Source organism: Sphaerodactylus townsendi, linkage group LG01 (genome assembly GCF_021028975.2).
Source record: "Sphaerodactylus townsendi isolate TG3544 linkage group LG01, MPM_Stown_v2.3, whole genome shotgun sequence".
In the NCBI taxonomy this organism is placed as follows: domain Eukaryota; kingdom Metazoa; phylum Chordata; class Lepidosauria; order Squamata; family Sphaerodactylidae; genus Sphaerodactylus; species Sphaerodactylus townsendi.
The window spans coordinates 97,919,334-97,945,757 of NC_059425.1; the positions used below are offsets into that span (position 1 = coordinate 97,919,334).

General features: G+C 43.0%; 1 protein-coding gene across 4 annotated transcripts in view; it reads left to right on the top strand.

Annotated features, from left to right (window-relative positions):
* The window catches only part of IPCEF1 (interaction protein for cytohesin exchange factors 1), a 49,564-nt gene that overhangs the window by 13,386 nt on the left and 9,754 nt on the right, over window positions 1-26,424 (top strand). For 2 of the 4 annotated variants that reach the window (XM_048488495.1, XM_048488478.1), the window contains exons 2-7: window positions 7,040-7,076; window positions 7,645-7,814; window positions 15,262-15,335; window positions 16,094-16,165; window positions 20,613-20,671; window positions 22,129-22,220. In XM_048488495.1, the coding sequence (XP_048344452.1) occupies window positions 7,656-7,814; window positions 15,262-15,335; window positions 16,094-16,165; window positions 20,613-20,671; window positions 22,129-22,220 (456 nt within the window). In that variant the 5' untranslated portion in view covers window positions 7,040-7,076; window positions 7,645-7,655. Of the gene's footprint in view, window positions 1-6,874; window positions 6,890-7,039; window positions 7,077-7,121; window positions 7,261-7,644; window positions 7,815-15,261; window positions 15,336-16,093; window positions 16,166-20,612; window positions 20,672-22,128; window positions 22,221-26,424 lie in introns of those variants that run through there. The other 2 variants (XM_048488505.1, XM_048488486.1) reach the window with 2 other exon arrangements.

A 26,424-nucleotide genomic window follows, 5' to 3' on the forward strand; every position in this document is an offset into this window, starting at 1 on the left:
CCAACCTAAGGATCCTACCACTTCCACTCCACCAGTCAGGTCATCATTGGTTAGGAGCAGATCTAAAATAGTTGTTCCCCTTGTTGCTTCTTCCACCTTCTGGATCATGAAATTGTCTGCAAGGCAAGTGAGAAATTTGTTGGAACTGATAGTCATGGAAGAGTCTGACTCCCAACAAATATCAGAATCATTGAAATCTCCCATGACTACTACTTCTTTCCTTTCTGAAAGTTTCGTCAACTGTTCCAAGAATGCATCACCCATCTCTCCAGACTGGCATGGGGGTGTGTGTGTCTTAATTAGACCCCCACAATGAGATCAGATCTGTTTCTCTCCCCCTTAATTTTTACCCAAATGCTGTCAACCTGGATTTAAATCATGGACCTGCTCACAATTGTAATAATCTTTTACGTATAACGCTACTCCTCCTTTCCTATTTAATCTGTTTCTCTGAAATAGGTGATACTCTTCGATTCTTATGTTCCAATCATGAGACTCATCCCACCAGGAATCAGTGATACCTATTATATCATATTTGTCTTGCTGTGTTAAGAGTTCGAGTTAATCTGGTTTATTTCCCATGCTCTGTGCATTGGTGTAGAGACATCGAAGGCCATGGTGCATTTCCTCTGGCTGCTTCTTTAAGGTTTTTCCCCTCCCGCTGTTGGCTTCTTGACCTATTTGGTCAGCTCTCTCTATAACATTTGGACTATCATCAATATCACTTGATGAACTCCTGTCTGCTTGAATTCTGTCTCCCTCCCATACATAACTCAGTTTAAAGCCCTTCTGATCAGGTTTGTGAGCCTTCGGCACCTGGCAAAGATGTTCCTTCCTACAGGCGTGAGGTACAACCCATCCCTTGCCAGCAGTCCCTCTTCATGCAACCACAGACCATGGTCCAGGAACCCAAATCATTCCTGGTGGCACCACTTGCGAAGCCAGTTGTTCACCTCCACTATTCTTCTTTCTCTCCCTGGGCCATGTCCTTCAACTGGGAGTCGAGATGAAATGACAACTTGTACATCCAGATCCTTCAGCTTCCTTCCCAGGGCCTCAAAATCCCTTCTGATGTCCCAAAAGCTACCTCTTGCTGTGTCGTTTGTTCCTGTGTAGATCAAAAGGAAGGGGTAACTGTTAGTGGGCCTAACAAGTCTTGTCAGCCTCTCAGTGACATCATGAATTTTTGCCCCAGGTAGACAGCATACCTCTCACGACATCTTGTCAGCCCTCAAATTGCTGCTTCTGTTCCCCTCAGCAGGGAGTCCCCAACCACGACTACACTTCTCCTCTGAGGTTTTGCAGGGGTATTCTATGGGCTGAACCTTCTACCACTTGCACATTCTCCAAAATCTGTTGCTCCTGTGCCTGTTCCTTATCCTCCCTGAGGAGAGAACTTCAAATCGATTTTGTAGGTTTTAGCTCACAGAATGCTCCCTAGTACCTCTATTTCTTTGTGTCACATTCCTCAAATTGCCCACCTCCAGTGTTAGAGAGCTGCTATCTTCCTTGGAGAGATGCCCAGTGTGTTCCTCACCTGTCTGTTCTACTCTGTCGAGGAAATCTTCCTTTTCCTGAATACCTTGAAGGGTAGATACTTTCACCTCAAGCTGCAGGGCCTTCTCTTCGAAGAGAACAACCAATTTACACTTGCTGCATGTGTGGCTACATACATCCTACACACATCACAAAAAAACAAACATCCCACAGCTGTTGCAAGTAACTGCAGCAACTCCCCCGCCAGCCATATTTAGCAGTTAAGTAGTGCAGGGCCTCCTTTCAAAAAGTTCTGTAAGAATTTCTCAACTAAAAAAGTGCTCCCCTTACCTTTTTAGACAAGTCCCCGTTTACTGCACTTCAAGAACAAGATCTGATGGCTGAAGCCCCTTGTCAAGACTCCAATGTACCTTCTACTCTCCTTCAAAAGATACGTTGTTATTGAGTAAAAGAACTGTGCGTGCTAATAGGTGTGTACCACTCCTTCCAAAGAATGAGCAATAGAGCTAATAGCAAGCCCCACCTCTCAGAAGCCTAGGCAAGCACATGCCAGAACAAAGGCAACAAAGAAAAAAAACGGTGTCAAAAACACACAGTTAAAAGATTTGACTTTGAGAAAAGCCCTCCCAAAAGAAAACATAGAGCTCACCTAGTGCTTTCTGTCCCACTTCTCATCTCCCTGCTACTCCTCTCCACTGCTACTTATCCCTGCTTCTTCCAGAGAATGAGCAATAGTGAAATGTTTCAAGAATTAGTTAATGAGGCTTGTATTTTTTTTTGTATTCTAAAGAATGGATCAATTTCTGTGGGACTAGTAGTTCCATTCAATGAAACTAAGGAGACAAACTATATACACACAACAGGGCCATCTCTAGTGCCTGAATACTATAGAATTTGTTCACACTTTATCACAATAATGTGTAGCAAGAATAAGGGCTGATTCATATGTGATGACTTCCTTACATTAATATTGCTCAAGTCTAGAGCAACGTATGTTCTTATGCTGCATGGACATAAGATACACTTTTGTTACCAGAATAAATGCATTGTATATGGGGGGTTTGTTTATGGAATAATCTGTAAACAAAAAAGTCTTAAATGAGCAAGCCATAGGACCATCTGTTTGAGACTGTTATTACTTTGACAGTGGAGTCCATAAATTAAACATGTCTTGTAATGTTGAGTTGTATAAGTCTCACTACTATCCGGTCAAGTTCAAAATGCTGACAATTATTTCAGTGACATTAAATCAAACTATTTTGGCAAACCACCTAGTAATTCTGGGGGTAAACTATAGTCTCAGAACTAATCTTCAAATTCCAAAAAGTTTATGTGGTGCAACTCTCACTATCTGAACATGTATAAATACCCCTTCTTATAAAAACCTGACATAAAAACCTGACATCAGCTCTTCTCCTTGATGTGTTATTTTTGCATGGGTAAGGGATTTTTGACATGGGCAACTCACAAACTGGGTCTGGGGTTCCCAGCCTTTGTCAAATGTAACACAGTCACTTGAGAATTTTGGTTACATATCTGTTCCCATGATTCATGTCAGGGCCCAGTGCATCTTGAGAATGTGTAGTGTTAGGGGAGTTTGTTTTTAATCTGAAATTTTATTGAATCGAATACATAGTTGGAAGCTGCCCTTAGCCTGTATGGGGAAAGGTGGCATACAAATGCAATAAATTAATAAATAAAATGCTTTCCCTTGTGCCATTTCCCCAATCTGAAACATACCAAAGTGTTGCTCTTCTGTTGGAGAAACCACATGTATACCAGGAAACAAATGAGTTTCCTCAGTTTCCATTTGGGGAGGGCAGTATAAATTGAACCAAATAAAACAATAAATAAATATAGTGTTTCCTCAGACTGTTTCAGGTTGGGAAAATGGTGTCCATGAACTATTGTCCTGATCTCAACTGGGTCTCCTTTATAGGCAGGAGAACTCTCAAGTAATGTTTCATTGTGTTATGCCCTACACAGGTCAGGGATCCCAGAACCAATCTGTGTATTCCTTAATGAGTGGATAAGAATCCAAACCCATTATCCCTCACCAGTATGCTAAAATGGTTCAGTCCTATACAATATGCTTTTTCTAATTGGTTAGATCACATCTTTATCGTAGTTCATTTGCAGCCTTGAAAGAGGACATTGTGTCATGATTTCTTTAAAAAAGCGCTTTTAAAATTTAAACCAGATAAATGTTGTCCCCCAAAGGTACTTTTTCTGAGAACAGCCTTGTAGATGCTTTTTACAGACCTGAACTTGGCTAAGCACTTGTTCATTGGTAATTTCACTTCAACGCGTTCAGTCTTTAAGCAAGTTGTGTGTTTCACTTCATTATGCCTTTGAATAAATTCCACATTGAAATTGAAAGGATATCGAAACCAGATTTTCTAATGTTGGCAAGGCATACCAGCTCCATTCCTTTATTTGACTTTACTCGTGTATATTGAAATTGGGTTACAAAAACCACGTCCTGCAGTGATACTGCAAAATTGTGGAAGTCTTAAATTTATGATGAAGCTATAGGATGCTTACTCAAAATCATGACAATGAGGCAACCACATTGCCCTTTCCACATAGCTTATGGGACAAGGATGACGTTTCATTTCTCTCTTTTGCTCTATCATCCCAAGTTGTGACTCCATTAAACAGGAAGCATTCTCATTTAAGTTGGTCTTAGGTTTATGAAATTGACTTCGATCCTGTGACTCATTAGTAAGGACTCTTGCTCTAGGGGATGACTCTTTTCCACTAAGTGAGAAATCTTGTACTGAAAAAGAAAGATTTCTGTTTCTGGTGCAGGACTCCTCTTTAGCTAGCATAAAGGCTATGTAGGATCCATCCCATTATATTTCACATGGTGAAGTCAGCTCAGGTAAACTTTTTAAAATGGATGTTATATACTGTTATACTTGTGCATCTTCTCTAAATGGTGAGAAGTTTCAAGGGCTAGGGTTTTCCTGGTTTGGTTTAATCAGAGGAAAGAGCACTAGAGACTTATGCATTTTAAAATGAGAATACAGGTGAATGCAAAAAGCCACTCCTATAGGGCCACAGGTCTGCTATCCCATATGAGATCTTCAAAGAAAGTCAGATCCTGTACCCCGAAATGCTTTTGTTTCTTTTCTCAAACTCACTAGAACTTTAACACCTCTCTCTCATAAAATGCACAAGTCTTCCATTTAAGGCTCTCACTCCCCTCCCATAATTCCTTATGGAAAACCTCAAGTCTAGAGCAACGTATGTTGCAGATAACAACTAGTTCCTAGTACTCCATTGACTACTTGAATATCAGGTGTCAGTTGTGTTCTGTTGGCTGTCTCACACAAACTTGAAAATTGCTTCATTGCTAGACTCACAGACTGCAGCAAAGAAACATTTTATTTGCACTCTTTGGTCTGCATAGGAAGGTTATTTTAGCTTAACCTCTGAGCATTCACAGAATACAAATTAAACATGAATCCAGTTCATCACAATGGCCCCTTTTGCACGGGCCAATAAACATGGGTCAAGGATGGGATAAAACCCAGGTTGGAGAGGAACTTTGCATGGATTCCGCTCCTAATGCAAGTCTGTTCTGCGTGTGCCCCCCCAACCCGTTTTTTCAAGAATCGCGATTTGTGCAATTCTTTTGTTTTAATGCACCTCGCAGCTGTGGCTGAGTGAACCGCGGGGCAGGAGGCGCGTTATGCAGCTGCGCTTTCCTCTTTTCGTTTAACTCCTGGCTCCCATCTGCAGAGCCACACAGGCACTTCTGGGAACATGAGGCATTAGCAAGGCTCTGAGTGTTCATGTGTGCCTGCCTGCATAGCTGTACATCGGTGGGAGGTAAGTAAAAAAAAAAAGACGTGCCTTCGCACGGATGCGCTTACTGTCCATGGGACGGCCAGCCATGCGAATGGCCTGGGATGAGGACGGGTTCACGTATCCCGCCTGCAACGGTTTCATGTTTGGCCAAGATGTTGAATTTTTCTTCAAAGGCTTAGAATCTATAATTTCCCATGTCTTTTGTTGCTCACTTTCAAAGATGGTGGCAAGATGCAATGCAGATATGTTTTAGACTAATCACAAGATGGGTTCAATATATTCAGGTGGACTGGGTTGTAGGTTAAGCAAGTATGTTGTGATGTCGTGACATCACTCAGTGTGAAAGAAAAATATGTGGCTCAGTGGGCGGGAAGGAGTGAGAGAGAAATCGAATAATATACAGATATGGTAGACAAATGAAAGATAGGAAAAGGAGAAAAGTCCCTCCCCCACTGTTATGGTAGATGCCCTACACATCAAAACAAGTTCTATTGCACTCTTGCTTCCTCCCTGAAGCTGGTCTCTTTCCTGGGGTGGTTTGCCCTGCTCTTTTGACAGCACTTTCCCAGCTTTTCCTGCTTAGGGTGTTTTCTTTTGGATTTTCCTTTTGCTTCACTAGGTAGCTTTAGCTTTGTGGTATGTCCCCCACTGAAATAGGAGGTCAGGAAAGTGACTAAACATGTGGGACAGATTTATTGCTCCATGAGTGCAACATCGAGCTCTGACTTGCATGTGTGAAACACCAGTCACCGGTCTAGCATCATGGAAAGGGCTTTCTTAGCACCTTGAATGTTTCCATTGAAGGCTGCTCAGCACGTTAAGCTGTTAGTCATCAGGAGTAAAAGTCATTGACTGTTAAGAGTTGAAATGGACCTTGGAGGGTCATCTAGTCCAACCCCCTGCTCATGGTAGGAATAGGCATTTACAGCATCTCTGGCAGAGGGCCATTCAGCCTCTGGTTAAGGACCCCCACTGAGGGAGCATCCACCTCCCAAGGCAATCTGTTCCATTGCTGAACAGTTCCTTCTGTTAGGAAGTGTTTTCTAATGTTTAGCAGAAATCTGCCTACTTTAATTTCCACCTCTTGGTTCTAATCCTGTCACGTGGATCAAGAGAGAACAAGTCGGTGTCATGTATAATCATCAAGCCATGTGACGCTGATGGTGTACATCGGTGTGACTTGATCCTTCCTCTTTCTGACCACGGTGGAATTAAACTGGTTGGGCTGTGAAGTAGATGTAACTCTTTCACACCCCCTCTGCCACCTCAGCTTGTGGTGTGTGAAAGGTCATACCATGCTGCAAGTTTGTACCAATGCCCAACATTCATGTTTTTGCCCAGTGGGACTTTCAGATAGCTGACAGTTGGGCAGTGAAACTTCAGCACCAGCTTTTTGTTCTGCTTTAATGTAATGTGAACAGCTCTTAAGAAGCATAACAAGCTGTGGGTGTGAAACAGGAAGCTCAAGCGATAGAGGCGTAACACTGTTCCACTTGCTCGTGTGAAGTTCCACATGCATCAATTTTAATTAAAGCATTTTCTGCTTCACCTACTTGCGGGGTTCCCATGGGAGGTGGTGAGTGTGTATGCTTGAAAGATTCCATTCGAGGCTGAGACAGCCCTGCTATCTCCTCTCCCTCCGCCTCCTGAACCCCCTCCCTTTTCTACAAATGTTACAACACAATTTGAAATTTCCTCTTTTCTTTCCTTCCTGCATTTCTCGCAGGTTCCCTTGCGTCAGAAGACGAGGAAGAAAAGTCAAGGTAATGAGGACTTCCTTTTGTTCCTCTTTTTGTTCAGTGAGACATCTTTTCCATAAGAGGCAGAGGTTTTTGGAGTGTTATTTAGTTGGTAGTGGGCTCCTCTTCAAAACCAGTGTAGTTTTGCATTGATTCAGAGAGGGGGAAGAAATGATGGCATGCTCTTTATATGGACTAAGCTGCTTCGGTATGTCAGTACTGGAGAGAGCGGGTGTGTTTGAGGAGAGACTCTTTTTCCTTCTTAATTGATTAGAAACCTCTTCTGTGTATGATACTAAATAATTTAGCAATGTAGTTGTTTCTGAAGGGTCTTTTAAAGTTTTACAAGAATGCATTGCAATTTATAGTCACTGAAGCCTTAGTGCTGTGTACAGTAGCCTTAAGAAGAATATTTAGTTATTGATTTGTAATCAATAGCTCTCAATATACCCATGTAGATTTCCTGAAACTTTGTTTTGTTTGATTTCCTTTTGCTGACTGTTCCTAGAGGGCATATGAGGGATTTATATATAACTGGTACTGTATTTTTTTTTTTACAAAACCATGTTTTCTCATATCTTCAACTGTACAGGAATTTTTGTAATGAGCCGCCGAAGGATCTCCTGTAAGGATCTGGGACTAGCTGATTGCCAGGGCTGGCTTTACAAGAAAAAAGAAAAAGGAAGTTTGATTGGCAACAAATGGAAAAAGTTCTGGTGTGTGCTGAAGGGTTCAGCATTATACTGGTACAGCAACCAATTGGTAAGCAAAGAAAACACGCCCTTTGGTTAGGTCTAAAAAAATGATGATAAGAGCTTGTTCCTATGTCCTTTGTTGCTACAGATAATATAGCCTTTAGATGTTCGGACTGTTGCTTGCTTTGTGTATCTATTTTTATTCTTGCATTGAAAAAAATTATACCCATGCTTTTCATACTAAGGTGAGCCTGCATATATAACCTGCATTTACTTCTTAAGAGAAGTTGTAAGCCCATAGATGCTCCCCTAAATGCTCTAACCGACATCAGGTACTAGTACCCCACAATCCTCCTCTGTTGGCTGTTTAACTAGGAAAGGGAGCAGCAGTTTTTTTTCTTTGCCATCTTAGAAGAATGGTTCTTGCAGGAACCACTGTGGGTTTCTCTCCAGTTTTCCTTAATTTTTCCAAGGCTGCCAAAACCTAGCATGAGCTCCAAAGCAAGGATTTCCTGTGCTCCTCTCATTCAGAAAAGCACATGGAAGATGTTCGATTGGGACAAGAATTTTAGCTCAACACTCCTACCCCCAGCATCTGGTCTGACTTCCTGAGTCCACAAGTAGGTGATATGAGTCCCTGAAGTTATGGGCCCCTCTCTCAGTAAGTTTCTAGGTGATATATGGTCAAAGCCCTAGTCAGCTTCTGGAACAGAGAGATGATTCAGGGAGTAGAGAGGATTGCTCCAAGATACCAAAGCATCTCTGTGGTTTTTGCTTAGCTATGGATAATAAAGCAATGGCAACAATGCCTGCAACCAAATTGGTGCATGACTCAGAATGAACATGAGCTTGTGACTGGCAGTGAGATCCTGAGTGGGCGGGGGGCAGGGGATGATTAGGAAAGGAACTGATAATAAAACTGCAAGGATTGTCATGCCCTTATATAAAGCCGTGGTGCGAATGCACTTGGAGTACTGTGTTCAGTTCTGGTTGCCACATCTCAAAAAGGATATTGAAGAGATAGAAAAAGTGCAGAGAAGGGCAACAAGGATGATTGAAGGATTGGAGCACCTTCCTTATGAGGAGAGGCTGCAGTGTTTGGGACGCTTTAGTTTGGAGAGGAGACATCTGAGGGGGGATATGATTGAAGTCTATAAAATTATGCATGGGGTAGAAAATGTTGACACAGAGAAATATTTCTCTCTTTCTCACAATACTAAAACCAGGGGGCATACATTGAAAATGCTGGGGGGAAGAATTAGGACTAATAAAAGGAAACATTTCTTCATGCAACACATGATTAGTGTTTGGAATATGCTGCCACAGGAGGTGGTGATGGCCACTAACCTGGATAGCTTTAAAAGGGCTTGGACAGATTTATGGAGGAGAAGTCTATCTATGGCTACCCATCTTGATCCTCCTTGATCTGAGATTGCAAATGCCTTAGCAGACCAGGTGCTCAGGAGCAACAGCTGCAGAAGGCCATTGCTTTCACATCCTGCATGTGAGCTCCCAAAGGCATCTGGTGGGCCACTGCAAGGCATCTGGTGGGCCACTGCAAGCAGAGAGCTGGACTAGATGGACTCTTATGTTCTTACCAATGACAGCCTGAGTGGGTCTTAGATGCTCTGGGCTGGCTCACTCAGGGGCACTGTCTTCACACCAACTGCTTTTGGCCATGCCCAAGCTTATATACCTGCAACAGAAAGGGAAGCAGGAGCTTATCCAAGATCTAATATGGCTGGTAAAGATGTCTCCCCTCACTTGCTGCTGTCACCCCCTGTTTGCCTGTTGTAGGGATTGTATTTCTCCAGTACTGTATGTGTAGTACTGTGTACCATTCACTTTGCATTCATAATTTAGGGCGCTCCCTTTTGACTGCTTAAAGGCTAAATAGTCTGACTCAAGTTTCTCAATGAATCCTGATGTGGCAGGTCCATAAGTGGTTTGCAGGTTCACAAATAAATCACCACATCACATGGTGTTCTTGCTGCTGTTTGTTCCTGGTGTGTGTGTGTGGGGGCAATACAAGTATAACACTGTAGCTGTGCTTTCCCTTAGGGGGTAATTGCAGCTTCATGTGGTAATTAGGTTTGAGGTAACTATGTGTGGGGAAGGGGTAAATAAATAAATAAATAAATAAATAAATAAATAAATAAATAAATAAATAAATAAAAATAGTTGTTGTTGTTGTTGTTATTATTATTATTATTATTATTATTATTATTATTATTATTATTATTTAGTGGGGTGCTGTGTGGTTTCTGGGCTGTATGGCCGTGTTCTAGCAGCATTCTCTCCTGACGTTTCGCCTGTATCTGTGGCTGGCATCTTCAGATCCTCTGAAGATGCCAGCCACAGATGCAGGCGAAACGTCAGGAGAGAATGCTGCTAGAACATGGCCATACAGCACGGAATCCACACAGCACCCCAGTGATTCCGGCCGTGAAAGCCTTCGACAATACATTATTATTTAGACTTCATAGACCGCTCAACCCCTGGAGGGCTCTGAGCGGTCTATGCTACAGAGGAAATATCCTCTCCCCAATGCTACAGGCATATTTGGAGTCTGTTTTTGAAGTTCAAAAAATCCAAATGAAAACCAAATCGTTGAGAGAAGCCAGTACAAATCTCCTGCACCCCTTGTGTTTTGGCTTCAGGTGTGCTGTAAAACTCTGACTGGCTGCTGGTGCTGGGTTTGAAGGATTGGCAAGGACACCCAGACAGGCCATCCTTGTATTCCTTGGTTCACCTTCAACTAAGCAGGTTTATTCGGCCTCAGTTTAAAAGCTCAAAAGGTTCCAGTGCTCTAAAGCAGAGGCAAACTTGCCACCTGCCTCATTTGAAGTTTTCTGTGGTTGCAGAAAAGTGGGTGTTGGGTAACATTTTCTGTTTTGTAAAGGGAACTGGGAGAAAGTCCCTTCCCATGTAAATAACTGAGTTCAGGGCTCTGTGAACAAAAACAGGGAAGTTACTTTAGGGAGACAACACAGTGATGTGGCTGTGGGGGCGGAGACTCTGTTCAAAGAAACTGTCTTCATCCCCCTGATATTTTATGCATGTATGTGGTGGGTCATGCTTTTGTAAAGCGAGAGCTCAGTTCATCTTGAAGCAAAATCTGCAGTTTCCCAGATGCAGGGATCTGTAGCATAGCAACAGCAGGTTGGTGTGAAAACTGGTTCTTCAGTAAGATTTTAGAGGAAAAAAAGAACTGGTAATTCAGCCTATGCTACTTTAAGTTTCCCTTTTAGAGGTGGAATCCCCACAGTCAATATAACACGGGCTACTTGCAGCAAAAAACACGGTTTCAGGAAGATCTCCCAACTACCTGATTGCCAAACATGGATTCATCCTGGTTCTGGTGCTCCCTCTCCCCCTTATCACGTGTTTTTTCAGAACCTGCATGGAAGTGCACCTTTAAAAAAAAACGTGTCCAATCCAGATCGGTGGGGAGGATCGGGGTTTGAATCCAAATTTGTTTTTCCCGCCATAGGTAGTGACGCGGAGCCTTCCAGCCGATCAGAGCACAGCGGGCTGTGCGCGAAGTGTGTGCAGTTTTTTTTTTGTTTCACGCCGGTGGAGGCTACGTGGAAACGGGGCCACGTGGAACATGATTTCTGTGCCAACTGTAACGTAAAATTAGACTTCTGTGTCAGTGCAGCAGCGCATAAACATAGCTTAGCGTGAAAAACAGCTACAGCCCTATCTACGCATGTGCGAGGTGACGTGGCTGTGCGATTTTTTTTTATTCCCGCCCCAACACAGAGCAACAGCCAATCAGGATGAGAAAGGAAGAGCTGCTGAGCAGATCACACGTTTTATCGCGTGGTAGTGGGGATTGCTGCACTGTTTGAAAGCGTGATAGAGATCGATGTCCTCATCACACACATGCTGCGGTGGGGAGGGTGAAACCTTGATGAAAAGGTGCTGTTTCTTTTGCCTGGTTGTATCTAGATTTAATTTCTCAGTGGGGATTCACCCAGAAATCCATGGATTTCCTAGTGAGTGTGCCTATAACAAATGAAGCTCACAGAATGAATCTATTTCTCTCACCCCATAGCCTCTTGCACACATTAAAAACTGCTCCTGAGAGCGAAGGAAAGGCCATGGAGAGAGAGAGGGTAGGGTTTGCAGGAAGTGGAGGGGGCATAGCTGGACAGGAAATGGAGAGAAATCAGCCTGTTCTCTCTTGCATAAGCATTTCTAGAAATGGAGCAAGAACCTCTGCAAGAGTAATGGTGGTATGTGGGTTGCTTCTTGCCTATTTCTCTCTCTTACTGCAGCCTTCCCCTTGCTGTATCCTCCTGGGGTTTGGCGTCCTGAAGGGGGAAGATCCATTCCATGGATTTCTTCCTTTCACCAATTCTAAGACTTCACCTATTAGTTTGCAATTAAATAAAACCATTATTCAATCCAAGGTTATGATTAACAAGTGCATGTGTTTTAGAAATAGACTGTAGAAGCATATGTATGTTTGGGATTCTCTGGGTGCACACAAGGATACTAAAGAAGAAGATCATTATAAGCTCGGTTGATACTCCTATTCATAATCCTTTAGGGGAAAAACATATTGAACAAAGTAAACAAGCATAAGATCAGCTTGTAATTATTCATTATTTATGGAAAATAGACATCCGTGTAGTCTTACTGTTAGAATGATTAGTCTTAATAATTTGAGAACTGCAAATGTCGCAGACCTTATGGACTACATGAATGGTCTTGATGAGATATAGAATAGAATCTTCTGCATCTTAACACTTATACTGACTTATTGAGTCAGATACAGTAAGAATACATAAATCATTATGGCTTCAATTCTAAGAACACTTTCCTGAGAGTAAGCCCCTCTGAATTAAATGAGACTTACTTCTGAGTAGATCTGCTTAGGCTTGCTTGCAATGATACTTAAAGTGCTTAACCTTAAAAAAAATCAGGCATTTTCCTACATGATTTTGTACTAAACATAGAAAAGCAACCTTTAATTCCACATGCTGAATAGACAGTATTCAATTTTAAGAAATTATACCTACTCATGTACACATATATGTGTGTATTCATCTGTCTGTCTGACTGACTGACTGACTTCATTTACAAAAATTATATTCCACCTTTCTGCTCTCATAAAAGCTACCAAGTTGGCTAAACTTTTAAAACATACATGATAAAAATAATTAAAATCAGTGGAATTAAATTAAAAATAATTAAAATCAGTGGAAGTTGGTATTGAGACCTGAAGCTCTGCAATGTTATGATTTATTGTGGTGTACAACCCGGAAAACACGTCTCAAAGATTGAAATTGCAAACATCCTCAGTATATATATAACTACCTTGTGAAAATGATTTTTGCTGCTTCCATGCATAGAGGTTCAATTGCAATTGCATAACACTGCTAATAACACACCACCCCAAACTATGTTACCTAACTGGATGCACAATCTGTGATAAAAAGTTATTGTTATGTATACACAAGCTCCTCTCTACTACAGCTATAAGTGTGGTAAATGCACATCCAGATGCATCCTAGCTTCAGTTTTCTTGTGTTGATTTAGAAACCCTAATCCCTGTACATTTGGCTTTTAAAAAATCACCAGCACAGTATGGTTGCTGGTGAAATTAAGCATGCTACTATGTTCTGCAATGTTCAGATTAGGTTTGGTGATTTGGTAAACCCAACCCCACGGCCATATTTGGCTTTGGGGGGGGGGCGGGGGGTTTCAAGGCTGAATACCAAAACACAAATGGTGAAAAACCTGATGACATGAACAGGTATTTGGTTTATTGAGTTCCAGATATTTAAACTTCAAAGGGCTATTTTTCACATGTAGGCCTCAGAAAATCCTTTAAAAAGGATTATAAGTTAAAAGTTTAATTGCTCCTGCATGTTGCTGACTGTTGTAGTTACTGTCTGGGCTTGCTGGTAGCTTGGGGGAAGGAGACCTGGTTGGATCTTCTTGTTGTTGAAAGTTCAAATCCCTCCTGTGCACTGATGTAATTTTTTGTTGCTGCTATTTTAAGATCAAAGTAATTTTAGCATTAGTTTGTTTTTTGAAAGGAGTTTGACTGTTTGTTTCCAGCAGCCATATCATCAACGGTATAACCTGTGTGAGGCTGTAATGGTGTGAGCCTGTTGCTGAGAGAGGAGAATCAGGGTATACAGTGGAAACCTCCTCCCTTAAACCTTCTGAGGCCCTCCTTCCAACGGACAGTGTTGGATTGGGATCGGAACTCTTAATCACTGGTTTCAGAGCAGTGTTTCCCAACATTTTCGATGTCACGGTACCTTTGACCTCACTCTTCATATCTCACGGTACCCCTGCCATCCCCCCACCTTCCCCTCCCAGTGGCCCTGCCTGCCACCCCCACCCCCTTCCCCTCCCAGTGGCCCTGCCTGCCACCCCCACCCCCTTCCCCTCCCAGTTTAAAATAAGATTTTGCTGTCAGAGGGAGAAAACTAGTGAATAGTCTGCTAATTGATTTAAAATAAAGTTTGTACTGAGGAAAATAGACCAAGTGATTGCTCTGATTGGCTGTTGCTTTTGAGTGGCAGCTGCAAGCACCTGTGAGCTTACCTGGTATCCAGCATTCTGATTGACTGCTGTTTTTGAATGGCAGTTTGAATGAACGTCAGGTGGGGAGATCAGCTGGCTGGGCGGGAAAAATAAACCGGTCCTGCTCCTTATTGGTTTTTGCATGGCACAGGCACTTCACACCAGGATTTTAAAAAAGAACCTCCAGACTGGCAATTTTTGAAAATCCTGGGCTAAGGTAAATATCATGGGGGAACACTGGGGAAGACCCTGTGCAGCTTCAGGAGCCGTGTGGAATTCCCGGCTGCACAGGGATATTTTTTGTGCTCACCCCGGGATATTTTGACCATGTAAAAATGGCCTGGGAACATTTTTTTTCCACAGAGTTGGATGCTCTGATGTTATATGACTTTGCTCCATTGCAGCCTATGGGATGCACCCATCTCCTATTGTTTCCTGTTGTTTCTAATGGGAGATGGTGGCACCCCTTTGGGGGCCCATAGAATTGAACCCTGAACCAAACTTCACCAAACATGGGTGCTCTTCTTGGGAGAGTCTCCTGAAGCCACCATGTAAGTTTGGTGTTTCTGTCTTGAAAATACCCTGCCCCCCGCTCCAGACGGAAATTCCCTAAATCTCCCTAAGGCTAACATGAAGGCAATTTTTTTTGTTTTTTTGGGGAAAACCTGATTATATTTGGGTTTATCCATACAGGTATTTGGGGTTTGGGCTTTACTGATAATTTTAAAACTGAAAAAAAAACTGACCCTGAATTTTACTGATTTTTGTTTTAAACCCAGCTCTTATTACTGTACTGGTAAACTTCAAGGGAATGCAGCAGAGGTCCTAAATCTTTCTCACCATGTAACTTTGCATGTTTCTAACTCCTTATAACTCCTTATAAAATTCAGTCAATTTCCAGTGCATAATTTTGATAAATAATTTGATATACTTCACAGTGGATGCTGATTACTTATTTTTTATAGGCAGAGAAAGCTGAAGGATTCCTCTGCCTTTCAAACTTCACAGTGGATCAAGCCATGGAGTGCAAGAAAAAGTAGTAAGTCCATCATTCCACCCAGAGCTTTGTGTAAATAAATGTCTGCAAACCAAATTCTACACATGAAACTCATAAAGGGCATTTTGGGTGTATGGAGATTGAGATTTATAGCAGTTTAAACAACTATGTAAATCTATAATTCACGATTATAGTAGCAATGGTTTTCTATTCAGAGGGAAAGAATTTAACTGTAATCCACCCTGCAATATCACTGTTTTGAGATTTTCTATAAATTTTGATTGGCTGAACTTATATGTGAAGGACAACTGATCATTTGTAGCTCAAAATAAATCAATGATATTAATGTGAAATACTTTTCACTGAAAATCCTACTGCATGCTACCTTCCAGAGTAGGAGGAAGGAAACAGGGCTATTAACCCCCAAACCTGTCATATGTTGTACATTTTTGATCACTGGTTTCCACGGTTTCTTTTATGGAAAAGAAATGCATGTCTACAAAATTTGCACCATCTCCTACTTTACAGTCCTTTAACCCTCAAAAAACAAGGCCTGTCCTCAGCAAACTTGAGATTCCTCTTCCGGTGGGGAATACCAAAGAGAAGCAAACTCATAAGAATTCTCAAAATGTCACTTTGTATTTTAAATAATTTTTTGTGGGATAATAAAATCTTGACCAAATTACTGGAATATATTTTTAAAGTATTCTAAATGCTAACCTTTAAAAAAAATTAAATTGTTCCCAATTATATAAATATATGTTGAAGTTGTTTTGTTTTGTTTTGTTTTGTTTTGGAAGTGCTATGAAAATCACCCATCCAAAGGTCAAGACATTTTATTTTGCAGCAGAGAATGGAGAAGAAATGATTATGTGAGTAACAGCAAATAACCATCATTACTCCTTTCTATTGCTTTAAGAAGAAATATGAGTTGGAACCTATGCTGCTGTGAACAGAGCACACTAACAGAACAGACTTTCCTCATCTCCCTCTTTCTACTCTAGCCTTTAATCTGCTCCGTTGCTACTGAGACCTCAGGGACTACTGTAAAAAGTGAGGAATGCCTGCCTGCAGGTGGGATCTAGGGATCCCCCAGTATTACAGCTCATCACCAGACTATAGAGATCCACTCCCCTGGTGAAATGACTGCTTTGAAGGTGGGGTCTGTGACATTGTAGCCCACTGAGTTCCTTGTCCTCCCCAGGCTCCCCAAATCTCCAGCAGTTTCCCAACCCAGATCTGGCAATGCTGCCTTCCATTTCTCCAGCTGGTGGCCAGAGGGAACCGGGCAACCCTGCTGCTGTTTCATGACTCACACAGGAGGGGGGCAACTGATGCCAAATCTCCCTCCTAACTGTACCTCTGGCCCTGCATCAGAGGTGTATCTAGGAAAAATGGAGCCTGCTGCAAAATCTGAGTTTCCACCCCCTGCTCCATTTCCCTAGATTTTCCGCCTCCCCTGCTGCCACACAAGCCTTGTCCCCCACTCCCCTTGTGGCCCCTGAGGGGAGCCCCCCATTCCCGCAGCAGGTTGCCAGCCCCCTGGAGGCATCTGGAGATCTCGCTCCCTGGACAGAAAAAGAGGGAGAAATAAGACAGAAAAAGAGGGGGAGAGAGAGAGGCAGAAAAAGAGGTACAGAGAGAGGTGGAGTAAGAGAGTGAGAAAAAGAGGGAGAGGGAAAGAGAAAGCCAACCTCTTGGACATTAGGGGAAGCCGCTGCCGCCACCTGCCCCCAGTCTGCTGGTCTTGCAAAGAACTGCCGCTGCACAGAACAGAGAGAGAAGTAGGAAGAGGCGGGTGGGCAGGCCCCAGAAAGGCCATCATGCTGCATGCGCCCACCACCCCAACGGACCAGGCAGGCAGGCTCCAGAAAGGGCTGTCATGCCACTCTTATCCCAGCTGATATGGCAGGCTCTGCACCACGGAGCCATCGCCCCATGTTCACAAGCCTGCTGCTCAACTGACCACCAGCTCAGCTTGCTGTTCTCTTGCCGTAGCGAGGCCTACTCTGCCGCTTGCCCTTATGGCCTGTGGGTGGTGCAGGAAGGGGTGGCCAAATGTGCCCTATGTGACCTAGGCGCATGGCGACGGGTTGCACTGGTGTAATGCCCATTGGGCAAGGTGGGCAGCTGCCCAGGGCATCACCTTGTGGGGGGCATCAAAATGCTGGGTTCGTTTTTGGGTATTTTAGTGGTTTTCCATTTTTGGCCTGCAGGGGGTGCAGTTTTAGGCTAGCGGCACCAAACTTTCAGCGTATCATCAGGAGAATGTCCTTATGCTACCCCCCAAGTTTGGTGAGGTTTGGTTCAGGGAGTCCAAAGTTATGGACTTCCAAAGGGGGTGCCCCTATCCCCCATTGTTTCCAATGGGAGCTAATAGGAGATGGGGGCTACAGTTTTGAGGGTCCATAACTTTGGCCCCCCTGAACCAAACTGCACCAAACTTGGGGGGGGGGTATCATTAGGGCAGTCTCCTGATGAGACCCTGAAAGTTTTGAGACTGTGCCTTCAGAAATGTGCCCCCCAAAGCCTGCAACCCCCATTGACAGCAATGCAGAAAACTAAATGCAGAACAAAGATTCTTGGGCAAATTTCTGGGATGTTCCTGCAGGGGGTGCATTTTTGGATGTATCAGCACCAAAATTTCAGGGTATCATCTGGAGATGATGCCCCCCCCAAGTTTGGTGCAGTTTGGTTCAGGGGGGGCAAAGTTATGGACCCTCAAAACTGTAGCCCCCATCTCCTATTAGCTTCCATTGGAAACAATGGGGGATAGGGGCACCCCCTTTGGGAGTCCATAACTTTGGGGGATAGGGCACCCCCTTTGGGAGTCCAGGGACTCCCTGAACCAAACCTCACCAAAATTGGGGGGTAGCATAAGGACAGTCACCTGATGATATGCTGAAATTTTGGTGCTGGTATGTCTAAAAATGCACCCCCTGCAGGCACGAATGTCCTGGTGCAAAAAGAAATTTGGTCGTGGTGGAGTGGCCGCCCATGGTGGGGGGGCATCCAACTCAGGCTTTGCCCAGGGCTACAGTTTTCCCAGGGCTGCCTCGTTACGCCCCTGACGGGTTGCAAGACCCCTTTCACTCCTCCCAGGATATGTCCCTGGAACTACTAGTCTAACCACTACACATTACTACACCTGTGGGCCGACCTCAAGCCCAGCCCCATGCCAGGGCTTCGCTGGCCTGTGCCGGCGTTGTGTGCTGTCCTGTGGCCTCCACGTGACTAAATGGTGTGTGCCCAGGGACATGTGACACCACATGTCCCCATGGATGGTACACCACAGCCCTGCACTATGCAGCCATATCCCACATTGTTCCTGTACATTCTTGGAGGCTCAGGAGTCAGTTATTGGAGTAAAAGGCTATATTGGGGGAGACAGAGGCAGCAACAGCCCCCTCTGTGTATCTTCTTGGTTTGTGGTTGTTAAGAGGTTCCAGTCCTCTCTTTTGTTGCATTAAGACTGAACATTCAACCAGTCAGAATATATCTGGCCAAGTGACTGGTCTATTGTGGCCAAATGATGTTCAAGTATTTCTAAAATGTTAATATCAAGACAACAAAAAAGACACAGGTTTTACTTCAGGTAATTACATAGAACAAGTTAAGAAACAAATGTTGTTATTGTGAAACAATTACTTAACTTTCAAAACAATTGTAATTATTTATTGTAATACTCTGTGGTGAAGAATAAAAGTTAAGCTTCATGGAATACTTGACAGAATTTGCCTGCAGTCTGATAACAGGTGGTCAATTGACAATAATTGACTGGTCAATTGAACCTTCTGTCAACCGTAAGTTTTATTTTTGGTCTTTGTCTGTTGACACGTACAGATGTCTACTTATTCAACATCTTCCATTACTGAGCTGCCACAATAGATTTCCCAGACCACACAGTATATACAATTTATTGTCTGAGTAATCAATTATGAAAGGTCAGTGATGGAATATTCTGCATAAATGGAATGCTGTATCTGATAGAAGAATACAGCCTGTGACTGTTCTATTTATGGTGTGCCATAGATTTTGAAAACAATGCCAAATAGTGTGATGGGGAAATAATAAGGTGACTCTCAGTGCAATCTTAGATATACACAATCAGAAGTAAATCCCGCTGAATTGAGTGGGACTCACCCCCAGGTAAGCATGCAGAGGACTTTTGCATAGAACACATGGTTGCGTGGGTAACAAGAGGAGCCCATTTTGACACATATGACAGATCTTGTAGGTAGATGCATTTTCCAGTTCAAACTCCAAACAGAAAAGCATGCCATACCTTTTATTAGAAGCAACAATCTAACACAAACTAGCTTGCAGATTTTGGGTCATCCTGACTAGATGTTAAAACATAATCAAGAAAGGGCAGGGGAGAGAAAAAACATTTCTGCTTAGTATCTTAACCACCCTAATTCTGAAGATTAATTTCTGTCAAACATACTTTTACCCCACCATCCAATCAAGGAACTTAGAATGGTTCACAATGTCTCTTCTCCCCATTTTATTATCACAACAGCTCTGTGGGGTTGAAAGAGAGTGGCTGATCCAAGATCCCCCAGCATGCTACCAGGGCAGAGTGGGGATCTGAATCCAGGTGTCCCATCCCCTACTCTGACAGGCATGTTTCCAGATAAGATTGTCTCTGTATGTTTTTAGATGATGCATTAGATACAAAGCCAGTGGCAATGAAAGCAAAAAAGGGGGTGGCAGTGGGAAATGGCCTCCACCAAACCAACATAGACAGTGGAACTGAAGGGGAAACTTTTCAAGGGCTCATTTCGCACATGCAGAATAATGCACTTTCAAACTGCTATCAGTGCTCTTTGAAGCTGTGAGGAATAGCAAAATCCACTTGCAAACAGTTGTGAAAGTGGTTTGAAAACACATTATTTTGCGTGTGTGGAAGGATCAACTAAAGAAATAATGAACTGGTTGCAAATTCAAGCATTTTAAAAATAAGTAGAATACACATTACAATCTTACAGTAATTAACACAAAGCTTTTCAAATGTAACTCTTAATAAAATATAGTCTGTTGTAGTCAAGATATGCCTAAATCAAATATGTTTATGTTACTTTGGTTGGTATGAAAAGGTATTATGTGTCTTTCAAAAAATAATGTGGATATTGTACATGATACTGTACATGATTCAAGGGTTGCTTTCATTTAGATTGTTAATGTTGTTGGCTGAATTTTGAGTTTAAGATAATATGGGATGACAGTTGCAAAACAGCTGGACATCTGAAAACTTGTTTTAACATTACTTTGATATTCTATTGTTTACAAATGCATATGTTTTCTTTTAAATCGCAGATGGCTAAATAAACTAAGTCTAGCCATTGTCAAGCAAGTCAACAAAAAGAATGAAGAAGGTATGCTCAAAGTATCATTTGGAAGACGGGATCCCAATATTATCCACACAAATCTATTTTTAACTCACTCTCTATTTATTTAGATATTTCAACCCACAGCAGCATATAACACTGTTCTCTCCTCCCACATTCTGTGAGATGGGTAGGCTGAGACAAAGTGTCTAGCCCAATGTCACTGAGTGTCAAACTAGACAATACAGCATCCCTCAGGATGGACCTATGATGTTGCCACCATTTTGTAGTTGGAATTCCTGCTTTACAAATGCTGTAGAGGCCTGATTCTATTCAGTACAGTGGTGCAGAGAAAGAAAGATTTCATCCTGTCTCCCTCATGTAATGGTTTAGGCTCTTGAAAACAGCTTGGGGAGGAACAGACACTTCCCCTCAAATAGTCCTGAACTGGTTTGGGCCCAAGTATCATTTATAAAGTGAAAGCATTCCAGTGGTAAAAATTTGGTGGCTTCTGCAGAGATGCCATATCATCTAGTTTGGCCCTGAGGGAGTTTCATGGCAGATTGTGAATTCAAACTTGGTCCAACTTTGGAAGTGCCCTCTCTACATACAGATTATGTAGGGGAGTGTCCGCCTACAGCCATCCTGAAGGTTCCTCTTTGTAACAAAACCACCCTCCCCTTTTTAATATGAAGAGAGAAAGTACTGGGAAGGAGAAATTCATGTTTGGAATGAGACAGTGCTATGTTGATTTTACCTTTTAATCTGTGGGCTTGTTGTTTTCCAAGAGGTAGGGAATAAACCCTATGTAGCAGCGGCCCCACTGAAGTTTGTGACTCAGTGGGGGTTTGAACCAGAGTCAATAGAATACTGTAATGTTATGCATACCATAGAGGCCATGAGATTTTCAGCACGGTTTTACTGAAAATTTTGGCCTGGTTAGAAAGTTGGTATTAAATTTGCCTGTTTAAAGGACTGACAACTATAAACCACATTTTTTGTAAGGCTGGTGTGAGCCCTCTCTCTCATTCAATGTGTCTTTTAAATTTTTAATAGCTTTATGACTTTATACCCAAGATTTGATATATTCATACTTTTTGGGTGCTGTACTGTGCAATGTCTACTGTACAAAACAAAAGGAGGGGAAATGGCTAAATATAGAAAGGAAGAGAAAAAAATTACATAAGTTGGGCATTTCCTCTATGGCCATGTAGGCCAAAGGAGTCCCTGCTAAACTAAACAGTGAGAAGGAAGTAAGATAAAAGATGGGCCTCTGTTGACCTGCCGTCCTGGGATGCCAGATGCAGAAAGCAAAAAATGGAGAGTAGGATAAGAGCTAGAAAGCATAAAACTTTATTTAGCAGAATGCCAAGATCCACCCAGTGGCTCTACTTCGACTCAACCAAGTTCTGACCACTTGTTTAATTGCAAGGAGAGTGCTTTCTTTAGCAAAGCATTGAAAAGAGTATACAACACATTTTTAAAATGTTGTGGTTTTGCTTCAGAGTGCTATAGTGAGAGTGATCATGAAGAACCAGAAATAAACACGAAGACACCACCCCCTCCATATTCTGACCAGCTGGTGCAGCCTCATTTGGTATGTATTATAGTCATTAGCTTGTTTCCACTTGCTAAATAGCTTGTACAAATGTCATCCTGTCTAATTTACAAGATCCCTGTTTGACAAATGATCTGTACTGAAGGGGTGCCAGTTGTCTTCTGCTGGATTTTCTTGGAAATTTCTTGCATGCATATGAAGGCCTGTGATAAGATTACTTATCCATGCAACTGAACTGAACATGCATCCCAGTTAATATATTATCACAACTGAACACATGGGAGCTGCCTTGAACTGAAGGAGACTATTGATCTCAGTATTGTCTACTCTGACTTACAAGCATTTGCAGAGTCTCAGGTAGTTCTTTCATATCACTGACTCCTGCTCCTGTAACAGGAGATACTACAGATGGAACCAGGAAATTTGTTTCCAATTCAATGATGAACAGCAGGTTTATAACAAACAAAAATCAACATTTCTAATTCTCAACTTGATCCCATCTGTGGATACTTAAATCTGCAGATCAGGACTCCCCAGGGTTGCAGAAAAACCTGATAACCTAAAAAAAAGGAAGAGGGATTAAGTCTCCCAAACAGGGGGGTGTTTTCTGTGCATGTACACAGATATCACATTTCCTTTGGAACCAGTGCTTCTGCACGATGGCAGAGGCAATGGCACAGCAGGCAGGTTGAGGGAAGAGGTAGATGGGAGTGCAGAGTGGCAATAGAGGGCAGGTGGATAGGAGGGCAGACAGGAAGAGAGGGGATGCGAGAAAGAGCTGACACTGCACCTGCATCACGTGAGCTAGGCACTCCCCACCACTTGAAGAAAGTGGGTGTCATTCAGGTGCCAGCAGTGCTTTAGCTGGTTAGGCCAGCTGGCAAGAGGCTGACCTTCTGAATAATGGGGGAGGAAGGCTAGGTGGGGAGGCCTGCAGATGGAGAGCAAGGTGGTGGTGGGAGGGAGGGGAATGGACTGGAGTGGAACAGGCAGGAGGTGGAACTGCAATCACTCCACCACCATGAGAGGATGGGGAGGGAATGTTTTGGTACCAGTGGGGCTTCAGCTATGCAGGCTGGCCGGGTGGCAAGTGGTGGAGTGAGCTGTGAGAAGGGGGTTGGGGCACGCTGAATGGTGAGGACGTAGAGCCCTTTGGGGGAGGGCGGTATAAAAGTGGAACAAATAAATAAATAAAAATAAAATAGAGGGGAAGTTAGGCTGAGGCAAGGGGAGAGCAAGGGAGGACAAGGGAGAGATGGGTACCCTTGTTGGGGGTAAGGGAGGAGAAGTAGTAGATGTGTCAGGAAAAATATGGGAGGAGGTGGCAACAGTTGGAGGAAAAGGTAGAGAAAGGTAGTAGAAGGCAGGAGTCAGAAACCAAAGGACAAAGCAGGAATCAATGAGGGAATATCCCTGTGAGTTTCTCATGTGTCCTGGCTTGTTATCCAGCGATACAAAGTTTCGACGCATTCTTCAGTATCAAACATACTTCATTTCTTTTCTTTTTAAAGTTATTCATAGCAGTAATAAAACCATATTTCATGTCAACAACATACTCCAACATATTATCTAAAGTTATTATATCCTGGGACTTTTGCAAACCCACCCTCGAGCTCCACCCCCTCCCAGCTGCCAGCTCTGAGCCGGTAGCTAGCAGTCCCTTCTGCCCTCCCCTCTGGGGAGGCTCTGTGCTGGGACCTTTGTTTTTATATGCTTCGGGATGGGGCCACGCCCCTGAGGAGATCTCAAAAATGAAAGAACTCTCAAATGCTGTTAGGGTTCTCAGAGGCAGCCCTTCCTTCATTTTTGAAACTAAGGCTGTTTTTGCACTGTCAAAATATCCTGGGATAGAATCGGGATCTTACATACCGTGGCTATCTTCTCCTGGTTTCTGCCTCTGCACGGTTCCCCGCTTTTTTTCAGGAGTCGAGGCAGGGCCAGGACATAATGCCCCAGCAGTTTCCACATGAGGCCAGGGCTTCTTTCATTTGTACCACGAAGTCTTCCGCACATGTGCGGACAGTCTCTGTTTCCCGAGTTCTGATTGGCTGCCGGTTGTGTTACACACATGGCATTATTCTGTCCCCCTACCCCCACTCACTTTTGCTAGTTGCCAGACTACTTACACAGGATCTTATCTCAAGTGTTTAGTTTTAATTAACTGTGAACCCAATTACACTGAGAAAATGCCTTTCGTGAAGGTAAGAGACATGACTTAGGTTGCAGAGAAAAAAATCACAGAAGGAGAAACTGTGGATTGAGAAGGAAAAAGGGGGGAATGAAAAGAAGAGGAGAGCAGGAGGTGGCAGTGGTTGCAATGCCCACAAAGAGGCATATTCTCTTTCACTTTCTCTTTCTCCCTCCTCAGACTAGTGACTACTACTGTTCCTTGCCCCCTCCCTCCTCTTTGTGCTGGAAATCAGCCTCTGCTTAATACGATCAATTCACTTCTCCCATCTTTGCCATTTGTATTCCCGGCTCATGACCACCCCCACAAAAATGCAGTGCCTACTGATTATCCCGGTTCTGCTCCCATGGTGTTTGCATGGCAGTGGGGTCACACAGGGGCATTTTCAAAGAACAGCCAATTTGGTGATTTTTGAAAGTCGCAGGGCAAAGGAAAAATAGCGGGGCAACACCAGGGCAGACCCACTGCAGCTTTCGGAACCGTGTGGAATTCCCAGATGCACCAGGATATTTTCCATGCTCACCACAGGATCTTTTGATTGTGTGGAAACAACCTAAGACTTCCTACAAGCAAAGCAGATGCTCTACCACTGAGCCGTGACCCCTCCACTTTCAAAACTGAAGGCAAAGAAATGTTTAGATACCAGTCCAAAGAAATGTGTTTTAGTGCTATTCATACTATGGCAATGAACATTCTGTAATTTCAAGATGAAGAGTTCTTGTAACTCTTTTGAGCCAAATAATTTCATATATTTTTGCTATTATTACCCTATGGTACAGCATATCTTGTTTAGCAAGTCCAAGGAACTTTACAGCAGTTTTTCCTAACACATACACTTAAGAGCTTGCTGTCTAAATAATGAAAGAACTTGGATAGACAGGGTGTTGATAGTTGACCGGGGGTGGGGTGGGGGTAGCTTAGCTTCTTCAGTAGCTTTCTGTTGTGACAGATTTTGCTAGAGCTCATTTTGTTTTTATGCTGTTTGAATAGCGAGTAATGCTTCCACCAATATCCTCTCCTAAATTTTCCCTTCTGTTTCAGCAAGATAAGGTAATCACTACTCATTCCATCCTTCTTAAATTCCACAGTGGGGCGGGGGGGGGGAGTGAGAGGAAAAAAATCACTGGCAGAGTAACATAAAATGAATTGCAGTAACATAAAATGAATAATTCTGTATGTACTATAAAAATGAAGAGTCAGAAAGTTTTAAATATCAGAGTGCAAGGGAAGGGGAGTGAGTGAGGGGTGGCATGCAAGTAAGGGGAGGGGGCCCGGCACCCTAGCGGAGGGAGGGGAGGTGGTGGGGAGGGAGGGTTGGGGTGGCATACAAAAAGTTATGCTGGGACACTGGTAATAATTAAATAAAATGTCTCAGTTTTTGAGCTTCCAGTGAGTGGGTTGTGCCTTGGGTAATGCCAGCATTAGGCCAAGCTGGCTGCTCTTTATTTGTTTTGATTGAAGACTGTTATACTATTATAAGTATGATGAAGAAGCTGGCAAATGTTTGGTGCCTGTTTGGCAACAGTTTGGCAACTGTAACCACAAAGAGAAATGCAGAAGAAACTCTGAAGTGAACTAGCGGCAAGCAGGAGTTAGCAACTTCAGGATGGGAAGTTCCTGGAGATTTGGGGTAGATCCTGGGGGAGGAGCAGGGATTGGGAAGTGATCCTGGTGAGATAATGCTAAGATTCTACTCTCCAAAGCAGCCGTTTTCTCCAGGGGAACTGATCTCTGTAGCCTGGAGATCACTTGTAATTCTGGGAAATCTCCAGGCCCCAGCTGGATGTTGGCAGCCTTAGAACCCAACTGAATTGGCCTGGAAAATATAACTGAAAATCCTTCCCAGGACTATTCAATAGCACTTACTCCTAGGAACGTGTTGTTCAAATTGCCGTTTAAGAAGTTGAACTCCAGCCCTTTGTGGTATGACAAGCCAGGAGGGCTAATAATATGCTCATCCGTGTTGTCTATTAAAATACAATATAGAACAGCAATAAAATAATGATGAACACAATATCAAAAAGGAAGTTTCAAACAAAATAGAAAAGAACATTC